The following is a 12,069-nucleotide window of genomic DNA, read 5'->3' on the forward strand; positions in this document are numbered from 1 at the left end:
GTCTAGAGCAGGGGTGTCAAACTCAAATTCATCAGGGGCCGCATCAGCAGTTTGGTCCCCATCAAAGGGCCGGTTGTATCTGTAGGTCTATGTGTCCACTCTTTATTATCATAAATTAATGTCACTGCATTCAATTATTACTGTTTTTTGTAATAATGTAAGTAATAACTAGCTCTGAAAGCAGAAACATAGTCAGAATAATGACAAGTAGATATTCAAATGTACAATTATTGTACAGTGTATTGAAAAATGTTTTTTGGTAACAAACATTAATTTTTTTTTAAACATACAAATATTGCCAAACACTGTTTATTAAACATATGGAAAACACAAGGCATTACCTTTTTTTTTAACTTTTCTGACTAGATGGCTGACATCATTTTCCTAAGGTCAGTCCATCGATGTCTGGCGTTAGGTCTTGTGCTGTAGCAATCCGCAAAACAGCATGGAGGTTATCATCAGTGATGCGTGATCTGAGCTTGGTCTTGTTCAGATTCATGACTGAAAACATCTGTTCACATAGATAAGTGCTCCCAAACATGGACAGAACACGTGCAGCTTGAAGTCGGAGCTGTGGCATCAAAGCAGGGGGGAGGAGACGGTAAAAGTCGTCGACTGTCGCATCCTGGAACTTCGCTTTCAGGCTGCTGTTGGACTGAAGTTCTATTAATTCCATTTGAAGGTGATGTGGTGCACTGTCAACATCGATGTTGAAGGGATTGGCAAAGCTGGTAAAGGTTAAGTTTTGTTCTTTAAAATCAGAAAAGCGTTGATTGAATTCATCAATCAGCCGATTCACTTTGGTACCCAATCGAGCACATGAAAAAAACCCTGGGAATGAGGTTGAAATGCTCTGGCAGATAGGAAAGTGGGCAAGACTGTCTTTTTCAAGCTGTGACTTCCATAGGCGCAGTTTATCCTGGAAAGCTGTTATTGCGTCATACATTGAGGTTATGACTTGTTTGCGGCGTTGCAGCCTCAGATTCAGTTGGGCGAGATGCTCTGTTATGTCACACAACATGTCAAAATCGCACAGCCAGTTTGGATCTGACAGTTCTGACAAGGGCTTCCCTTTACTTTGCATAAAAAGATTAATGTCTTCCAAAAGCTCAAAAAATCTCTTGAGAACGGTGCTCCTACTCAGCCACCTTACTTCTGTATGGTATGGCACATCTGTATGTTCCATGCTCACCTCCTTCAAAAATTGTTGGAACTGACGATGATTCAGAACCCGTGCACGCAGAAAATTCACTGTTTTCGTGACTGTGGACATTATGTTATCCAGTTGCAGAACCTTGCCACACAGAGCTTCTTGGTGGATAATGCAGTGATAAGTTATCAGCGGCGTGTGGCAATTACTTTTTTCCATTTTCTCTTTTAACAGTCCAACCAAGCCATTTCTCACTCCACACATTGCTGGAGCGCCATCAGTAGTAAGTCCCACCAACTTTTCCCAAGGTAATTTCATTTTATTTACGGATTCCTCCACTGCATTGAAGTTGTCCCTCCCAGTTGTTGTCCCATACATGGCGACCACATCCAAGAGCTCCTCACTGACAGACAAGTCTTCCTTCACACCTCTTACAAAAATAGCTAGATGAGCTGTATCAGTATTGTCAGTGCTTTCATCAACAGCTAATGAAAATGCCACATAACTGCATGTCTCTTCAGCCAACTTTGTTTTAAGATTACAGACTAGGTCCCTGACTCGGTCTGTGATGGTGTTTCTTGACAAGCTGACATTGTTAAAAGCCTGTCTCTGCTCAGGGCACACCTGTTCACATACCTTCAGCATACACTTCTTTACAAATGCACCTTCTGAAAAGCACTTTGAAGCTCGCGCAATTTCTTCAGCCACAAGATAGCTGGCTTTCACTGCTGCATCATTTTTTGCTGTCATTTTTGAAAAAATATTCCGTTGAGAATGCAGGCTACCTTTTAATTCTTGGACCTTTTGTTGCTTTTCCTGGTGGCTAAAGTTAGCAAATTTGGCTCCATGTTTGGTCTCAAAGTGCCGGCGTAAATTGTATTCCTTCATCACTGCCACTGCCTCATAGCAAATAAGACATACCGGCTTGTCTCCATTAATCACAAACATGTATTCACTTTCCCATCTCTCCTGAAATTGCCTTCCCTCTGCATCAACTTTTCTTTTCTTGGACATTTTTGGGATATTTGATTGTAGTTTATGGTCCCTATACCAATGTAAAGTGACATGGAAGTGGTCAGTATATCCAAAGTTTACTGCTCCACCTGCCTTATATGTGCACAGCCATCTGCCCCCTTTTAAAGTGCCCAGCCATGTGCCCCCTTTTATAGTGCCCATGCCCAGCCATCTGCCCCCTTTTATAGTGCCCATGCCCAGCCATCTGCCCCCTTTTATAGTGCCCAGCCATGTGCCCCCTTTTATAGTGCCCAGCCATCTGCCCCCTCCATTTACTTTACTTACCTTTTACTTCTTCCTTTCTTTTACTTCTTTACTTCTTTCTTCTTCAGTCTGGCTCCTCTCCGCGGCGTCCGCGCGCTCCTCTGATCCCTGGAGATGTCGGACGGACGTCACGTGATGATGTCACGTCCGACACCCAGGGAGCAGTGCGGGGCAGGAAGAAGTCGGGCCAGGTCCCGGAAGATAAGTAAAAAAATTTTTTTTTGTTAACTTGAGCCATTTTTTAAATGAATTTACTTCGTGCAGGCACGGAGTAAATTCATTGAAAAAAAAAAAAGGGGAGGCTGCAAGGCTGGCGGCGGCTCCGCGGGCCATCAGACGAGGATTTGGCCCGTGGGCCTTGTGTTTGACACCCCTGGTCTAGAGGAAGAATATAGTGGCATCTGGGACAGAAATATCACAACAGTACCTGACAGTATACCAGCTCCTTGAGGTGCAGTTGAAGAACCCCTAGGCTGTAGTTACTCCTCCCTGCTCTGTTGCACTCCATGTCGGGCGTGACGTCATCACGCCCGACATGCAGAAGTGAAGAACAGTGCAGCGAGGAGGAACACCGGAAAGGAGACAGAACAGAAGAAGACAGAACAGAAGAAAGAAAGGCAAGTAAAAGGTAAGAAAATAAATGGAGGTGGAAAGAGGCAGAACAAAACAAAGAGAACTGATTCTCCTTGGGGCAGAGAGGTCACAGAGGGCACAGAGGTCCAGAGATAAACAGGCACAGGTCACAGAGGGCACAGAGGTCCACAGATAAAGGGGCACAGATGTCCACAGGTAAAGGGGCACAGGTCACAGAGGGCACAGAGGTCCACAGATAAAGGGGCACAGAGGGCACAGAGGTCCACAGATAAAGGGGCACAGAGGGCACAGAGGTCCACAGATAAAGGGGCACAGAGGGCACAAAGGTCCATAGATAAAGGGGCACAGGTCACAGAGGGCACAGAGGTCCACAGATAAAGGGGCATAGAGGTCCACAGAGAAAGGGGCACAGAGGTCCACAGATAAAGGGGCACAGAGGTCCACAGATAAAGGAGCACAGAGGTCCACAGATAAAGGGGCACAAGTCACAGAGGGCACAGAGGTCCACAGATAAAGGGGCATAGAGGTCCACAGATAAAGGGGCACAGAGGTCCACAGATAAAGGAGCACAGAGGGCACAGAGGTCCACAGATAAAGGGGCACAAGTCACAGAGGGCATAGAGGTCCACAGATAAAGGGGTAACTGAGGTCCACAGATAAAGGGGCACATGGTAAAAGTTTTCAATGGCTGAGGGAGGGCACACAGAGTGTGAGAGTGAAGGGGGGCACATAGAGTGTGAGGATGAGGGGGGGCACACCCTTTTTCTGGTAGGTTTTTTTGCACAGTCTCCTGAATTCAATCTGGCAACTAGTCTAGGGCAACTCCTCCCCCCATCCCCAATATGGAGGCTAGAATATAGCAGGTCCCCAAACCATTTCTCAGTACTCAACAGAGCAGGGAACAGGGAATAACACTCATAGTTACTTGCTCTGTGGCTTGTTCATTGCTGGAGAGATGGAGCAGCTGGTAGCTGTTACTTCTTCCTCTTGGTGGCTACTGACCCTTAGCAATGAAAAAGCAGTTAATCATTTGTCATGATTTGCCTGTGTTCCCCTGATGCAGTCACTTGCTACATGCTACATGAAATATGCAGGGACACTATGGTACTGGCTTCTGGCATTGGAAGCCAAAAGCATTTTCAGTTGGACTCCCTCACACCTACCCACTGGATTTTCACTATGTGTATCCAAAAGTAAAGAAAATTGAAAATAAACAAAATATGCTGACCCCTGGTTAATTCACTACTTACTGATTTAATGCATTACATATTCTAAATCCTCTTTTAGTAACTTATATGCAATTTGCTTATATTTTACTATCAACTCTAATGGGCTCTGTTCCTGTGCTGAAAAGTAATTGTCATATATTTGCAGAAATACCACTACATATGTGAAAATATGTTTTTATTGCTATTGTTTTGGCAACCTTGTTAAGTTCATGATTATTATTTATTAGATGCAGTTATAGATATTAATAACATTTAAATCATCAAAGCACTGTTCAGAGTAAAATATTCGAATGGAGCATGTTTTTTGAGACAAGTTGTGTGACTTTGTGTAGGGTCTTCTTAGTCACGTGCTGCATCATGACAGATTTTAACAGTTACAGCAACAGTACTGAGTAATTGTTTTCCCCTATAGTTTCAAATCCCTGAAGGAACACACATGCCCGTGGACAAATGACACTCTAAGGCAAGTTTAAATACCATTGTGCTGTACAGTAATGTGTACAGTAAAGGTTATTGTAAATAATTATAATGCTGTCAAATTGTTTTGCTTGTCAACAGAAACCTCTACCTATGTTGAGCTAGATGAATAGTATACAGAAGCTCTACAAATTCTCATTTCATTATCAGAAGAAACAGAACTTAAAACTAAAGATGTTGCACAATCAGATAATGGTAAGACAGTTAAGTTACCCAAAAGAAAATAACAGGTTTATTCACTACAATATAAGAAAGGTTGTAAAGGTGCTTTCTGCCAAACCATGGTGAGAGATTTTAAAATGTAATGTGATAATTTAAGTAGAAAAAAAAGGACAGCTCTTAAACATCGTATGAGCGATAATAAAATTATTATTAAACCAACTGATAAAGATAAAGTGGTTGTAATCTTAACTAAATGTGATTACCTATCAGAAGCCTATAGGCAACTGAATAACCAAATGTTTTTTAAGAGGTTGGATACTAATTCCTCCAAGTACTTTAAAAAAAAATATTTTAAATTACTAGACTGTGGTATGCAGGACGATGCAATTTTCAGGGAAGTTTTTTTTATTTTCTTTTAGTTTCACACCTGATCATCCCTACTTTCTACTAATTACCTAAAATTCACAAATTCACCACCTCACCTCCTGGTTGTTCCATTATTTTGGGTGTCGGGTCTTTCACTACAAATCTTTCACATTTTGTTGATTGTTTCATACAGCCACATGTCACTTCTCTTAAGTCACATATTAAAGACACGGCACACTTTCTATGTCTTTTTCAGTATGTCAAATTGATAAAATGGTATTATATGCTCACATGTGATATTGAGGCACTGTGTTTTATTCAAAGTGTTTTTTTTGCTTTTTTTTTTACAAATTCTTGGTACCGCCATGGGCACAGCATTCACCCGTAGTTAGGCAAACCTTTATATGGGCTATTTTGAAGACCAGTTTATCTGAAATGGTACAATTAGGGAAAGATAATGTTCTTCATACCCAAATCTATCAGAAAGAGGTGATTTCCAACCATTATATGCTTTACAATATTTGTCATTATTGTGAGTGGAAATAAAACATCCCTTGAGATCAGTTTCTTAAGTTGAGGAGGAACTGTTCCATCCTGGAATTTTTTAAACAACAAAAAATGACTAAGAAATTAAGTTATAGTTTAAGATTACCCTATTTGATTGCAATGCATATTTCGATTATCTGGCTGTGGTCAGGCAATCTCTCTTTAGTTTAAACAAAAGAAAATAGGTAGAGGTCCCTGGTTTACTTCCCAATATAGTTCATATTTGAGAGATATCAAGAATATTATTAAGAACTCTCCTCTCTTAACTTTAAATTTTAAAGCCAATTTTAACAGAAAACATTCACATAGTATTTCATAAAATAATTTGAGAAAAAGACTTTTCCTTGTTAGTATCAGTGGTTGGCACCCCTGTCCGCCAAGCCAACTGACTCCTTAGACCAAGCAGGTAGTTGTGGGAACATTCCAAGCTGGCTGCAAGTAATGCAACTAGCATCTCTTCACTTCCCACTGCCGGCGCTTAGATGGTTGCTAGACAGCAGCATGGCTAATCTCATTCCATTTGAGCTTGCTAGACTTGTGCAGCCAATTAGTCTGGACTCCTTTCATTGATTCTTCTGTGCATTGAAACCCCTTACTACTTATCACCTATACTGGCAAAAGTTTCTGCTAGAGTTAGTGCGCTATTTGGAATTCTAACATGATTTACCTTCTTGTTGTTACCTAGATTGTTTATTGGATTTTGCTGTCTTCTCCTGTTTAGAATATTGTCTGTTTCTGAATTTGCTGTTGACCTCTTCTTGCTTTAACCTTGGCCTGTTAACCAGATTTTTTTATTTGAATTCTGTTAGCTCTGACCTTAGCCTGTATCACAGTTTTTCTCTATGGAATTCAGCCTGCATTCACCTTTGACATCTATTTTGGAACTTTCTTGCTACCATTGCAGTTGCCTGCTATTTGCTTCCATGTCCTGTCCACACCATTGTCATTATTGTGTTTCATAAACTCTACTACCATAAGTTTTAGACCTGGAGGCAACCAATTACTCTGGAACACATAGCATTCCTTGGAAAGGGAGCTGCTCTAGACAAAGACCCTGTGAAGTGTTTCTAGTAGTTTAATATCCCCTCCAATACTTTCCCTATCACTCCTAACTTTTTTGAAAGATGCAACTCAGACAAAAAAAACAGAAGGATAAGAGTCCTGTGGCTGCTATAAAAACAAGTTAGTTTCTATTGTTGTGGGAGAATCAACTGTATAACCTGTACATTTTGTTTGAAAAGCAATAGTTTTCAGTCATTTGTTATGAAGGAGATATTTCCAGTGAAGGAATTCATGAATTTATACCACTTAATATATCTATGCCATTCATTGTAACTGTAGTATTCAATACATAGGAAGAACTAGAGGGATGCTAAATGTAAGATTTCTGGAACACAGGAGTAATGTTCTAAAAGGTAATAGGGCATATTCTTTGTCTCAGCATGTGCTGTATTCTCATGGTGGTGATTTAAACTGTCTATCTGTTCAACTGAATAGATTAAAAATGCTTAGAGAGGTGATAAATATTTCTCCCTTTTATGAGAAAGAAAAGTATACTGGAGAACACCTTTGTGTTCTTTGGTGCCACAATGAAATGGCAAATTGAACAATATATAATCTCTATGAATTTTCAAGTTTTTCCATTAAATGTACTGCCCTTTTAAATTTTTAAGGTAGCTTTCCTAGTTTTTTCTGTTATAGTATACAAGACAAAGGTTTTATTTATGTATATGTTAATATGAACTAAACCCGATATGGCTTTCAATGCGTTATAACCTTGCATAATCTTATGTGCTACTCCTTTAAATTTTGAATTTAGGGTTTTTTTCTACAGTTTTTGCCATAACATGTAAGATGAAGGATCTAATTACATATATGCAGATATGAATCAAATTTGATGGGATTTTCAAATAGCTATAACCTTTGATTAGTTCAATCTTTAGCATAAGAATCAGATTATTATGACATTTTATGGATAACCTTCAAGCGTTCTCTGAAATCCCACCTCTTCAGACAAGCTTATAACATTCCTCAACCACCCTCTTAATCTCCTTAGGTTAATCTATTTCCACCCTCTACACAGCTAACATAAGACAACAACCCTCTGACAAACATTGCTGTGTGACTGATCACACAGCCCACTCGATACTTTTTACCTGTGCATTCTAGCTGGTCCAATGTGCAATATGATGTTGCATGTGCCCTTGTGTTTCAAACTCCAATTGTCCCATAGATTGTAAGCTTGCGAGCTGGGCCCTCTTACCTCTCTGTCTGTCTGTATTACCCAGTATTGTTTTATTAATGTTTGTTCCCAATTGTAAAGCGCTACAGAATTTGCTGGCACTATATAAATAAATGTTGATGATGATGTTGATGATGATGGTGATATGGTATCCAGCCTTCAGATTTAAATGGTCCTTTGCCTATAGAAATGTGAGATATTGGGTTATAATATATCCCAATTTCTGTATCTATTAAATGGACAAATTAATAAAGCCACAAATAATGCTGTTTATAGATACTTTAAATATAGAAAACTGTTTTAAAACTGTCACACCAGTATTTTTTTACAAAATATGTATTGTTTTATTTTTTAATAGAATAACATTGAGTGTTTTTTACGTGAATAGCTACATGTGAAACCACAGCTGATATGCTAATTTTGGTGAGTAGGAAACATATAGTAGGATATGTAGAAACACACTTAAAATTAATTTGCCAGTTTATAATATTTTTATTTTATAATGGTAATATATTTATACTGATATTGACTAGTTTTTATGTCTATTTACCAATAATGTTCTATAATATAATATGAATTACTGGTTTACTAAGTGTATGAACATTAATGAAGTGGTACCATGTGATTGGCCAGTACGTCCATTAAAAGACTGTCAGATACATGGTGAAACATATAGGAGTTCTGCTTCAGACAGAGTGTATGGATTACTGTTGCCCCACCTGATTTCCTGATTCCTGGTCATTACTGCACAATTGCTGCAGGGACACAGAAACATCTGACCATCACTGTGAAGTGACGAATAGGTGGTATATTCAAACATGGCCCGAATATGGGTAATCATATCAGTACGATTATGTGGGGGAGTTATTAGTGTCTTGAACTGTCAACTTACCAAGGGCTGTGGGATATTTATCTGGATCTCTTTTTGGAGACTATGGGACTGATTTATTAAGGCACGCAAAACAAATGTAAATTGCATTTTTTTTAAAAAATGCATGGAAAGCAGACATACGTACTCAACTAGGAGCAGATCTGAATATACGTCTGTTGTTAATAATATAGATTTTAGTGACAAAAAAATGTTTTTATTAGGATGTTATGAATCTCTACTGTACATGAAATGCATTTTTAAGGTGTTCCTGATTGCAAACACACGCTCTATTATGCATACACAGCTGTTATTGCTAGTAATTGGCATTTACTTCAGACCTGTTGCTGGTGCAAGTGATAAAACAGACAAACAGGTACCTTTGCTATGCCTAAAGCTTTAATCGAACATTGCAGTGAGCACCCGAACTCGACATGAACTTACTGTAAATTGACTACGTGCTCACACTCAGTCGCCTCCCTGTTCTGCTCTAATGGAGTGTAATACAAACGCCACATTGACAGCGGTGGCCATCTTGGTTTTGGGAAAATTCATATTATATTAAACAAGTCGGCCATATTTAAAAGGGACCTAAAAAGCAATATATAACAGTATATGCATGATAGGACAATATAATATAAATACACAACATAACTAAATATAATAATAATGTAAAACATCATAAGTCTAAAAATATAGAGATATACCATATTACAATTTCATAAAACACCCACTATCAAGTGTATTAAAATGATTTATTATATAAAATATGAACAATTTATAAAATATACTCATTATATAAAACAAATACCAATGTAAAACCACTGATTATGATGGAATTAGACCAGACATATATAAGGTATAGAGAGGGTTTTTATTTGAATTAAATAAGGTAAAGACCAATGAAGCATAAATCACTAATAATATATATAAAATATTGTAAACAATTGTAGAAAAAAAAGCTGTACAATGGGGTTTAGACCAGATAGAAACTACATATATTAGCAAGTTATAATTCAGTACAATGCAGAACAAGATAATCGAAGCACCATGGGTATATATACTATGAAGTCAGAACATATTAAAATTATAAAAAAAGGGACAAACTTATACCCCTCATTAAAAACATATGGAGTGAGAATGTTTAATTGGAAAATCCAAAACATTTCCCTCTAGGACAGATTGATCTTAATATCCCCTCCTCTGGGACCTATATAGAGGGAAAAAAAACTTTTACCTTTGCTAATGGAATAAATAGACAAAAAAGTAATGTAATACAAAAATACCAATTTCATCAATTTTAAATGCCCATTCATGCACAAATTACATAAAGTCCAGTCTCCAAAGTTATTTTACAAATAGAAATATTGTCAGGATTAGAGACGGAGCCAGAGTGAGGTACAACAAAACTGGTTGTACAGGAATATATCTTATGAGGTTTCTTAAATACCAGGACACAAACCACTGAATCCATCGGTACTAGGGAAGATGGGTGGTCAGGGGATAGGATAAATTCATAAGCCAGACAGGCAGTGAAAAATTAAACCAAAGCTAATGTCAAATCAAAAAAGTCTGGGCAAGTTAAAGACTAACAAGAAAGTTTCACAGGAGGCAGTTACTGCTGATTGCTGGAAACACTGAGTACAAATTAACTATCTGTTAATGACTGTAAGTCCGATTGCTTAAATAGCCCAGTGTTTAGAGAATATGTCACAGCTGAAGATAAGAGGAGTACAAGACCGGAACTGAGTATGTTCAAAGACTGAGATTTGGTAACCAAAATGATACTGACTAATCAATATGCATTCTCAGGATCTTGAAAAATATGACATGCCCCATTCAAAATGCAAACCTTCTGGTATTTGTATTTTAAGAGTAAATATACAAAACATTTCCCTTTTACAAAGAAAATGGAAAATACCACATCCACAAAAAAAGTGCATTATAATTATGGTCTTACCCAAGCTGTTTATATAAATATATACCACAATCAAGTATTTAGGAATAATCCAATTCAAATAAAGATAGCATAAAAACTTTAGGTTGCAGTGGGCATTTCTAGGTCCCCATCCAATGTGGACAGTGCTTAGCTAGGCTTTTTTACTACCATCACTGATGAATGTGAAAAGTGTGTAATTAAAATCATTAAGATTCAAGAGAATAGAGAAAAAACACAAACAAAAAATGAGAGTGTGCGGTTTGAGAAATAGACACCTTAGTTAGTACATGCAAAATAGCAGTATAATCTGTGACAGTAAAAAGATAACATAAGTGAGATGTAGAGTAAATGAAAGGATGTTAGAGGAGTGATTGATGCCTTGTGTCAAATATGGTGCAGGAAATGTAATGGTATGGGGGTGTTTTGGTGCTGGTAACATAGGAGATTTACACAGAATGCAAGGAATAATGAACCAGAAAGCTTGCTACTCTATATTGCAAAGCCATGCCATCCCCTGTGGTCAGTGCTTGATTGGTGCAAATTTCAGCTTGCAGCAGAACAGCAATCTTAAGCATACTCCTAAGTTATGCAAAAACTACAGTAAATGGTGAAAAACCAGGGTGACGGAGTACTGTTTTTGATGGATCTCAACTCTATTGTGCTTTTATGGTATGAACTTGAACATAGGGTCAAAAATAAAATGCCCTACAAGCCAGTAGCACTGCTGAGAAGAGCTACAGAAGTCGGGTGTATTCCCTTGAATATCTTCAAAAACTGACAGCTAGAAAGCTGTAATTGCTGCAAATGGAGAATTATTTGATAAATGTAAAGTTTATATGATGAATGTACAGTTATATGAAATGAAAATAACAAGCTATGACATTGTCAATGTACAGACTATAAGTGCAGGTCAATTTAATGTTACCTTGTTCAAAACAACTTGTCACGCTCATTATAAGTCGTCCCTTCACCCTTCCCCCACTGACAAGAAATACTGGTGGAGAATTGGTGAGTATTATTTATTTAGCTTTGAACTCCACAAATCCCACTCATCCTTAGCACTTTAGGGTTATATGTGGAGGATGAGCCCCTCTCATCCTTAGCAGACATGAGGAAAAATATCAGTGTAGGAGACATCTACTATGGAATAGTCTTTACTCTTGAAAATCAATATACATATGTGAAGAATTGCAATATTAACTGAATAAGGTATAGTAT

The 12,069-nt window shown here is 38.1% G+C and overlaps 1 protein-coding gene across 1 annotated transcript; it reads right to left on the reverse strand.

Moving 5' to 3' along the window:
* Positions 1 to 376: 376 nt before the first annotated feature.
* Positions 377 to 2,228, reverse strand: LOC142143250 (general transcription factor II-I repeat domain-containing protein 2-like). Its single transcript, XM_075200962.1, has one exon. It carries the CDS (start codon positions 2,162 to 2,164, stop codon positions 377 to 379), a length of 1,788 nt encoding a protein of 595 aa, XP_075057063.1. The 5' UTR covers positions 2,165 to 2,228.
* Between the last annotated feature and the right edge of the window lie 9,841 nt (positions 2,229 to 12,069).

The sequence above is a fragment of the Mixophyes fleayi genome, chromosome 3 (assembly GCF_038048845.1).
Source record: "Mixophyes fleayi isolate aMixFle1 chromosome 3, aMixFle1.hap1, whole genome shotgun sequence".
Taxonomy (NCBI): domain Eukaryota; kingdom Metazoa; phylum Chordata; class Amphibia; order Anura; family Limnodynastidae; genus Mixophyes; species Mixophyes fleayi.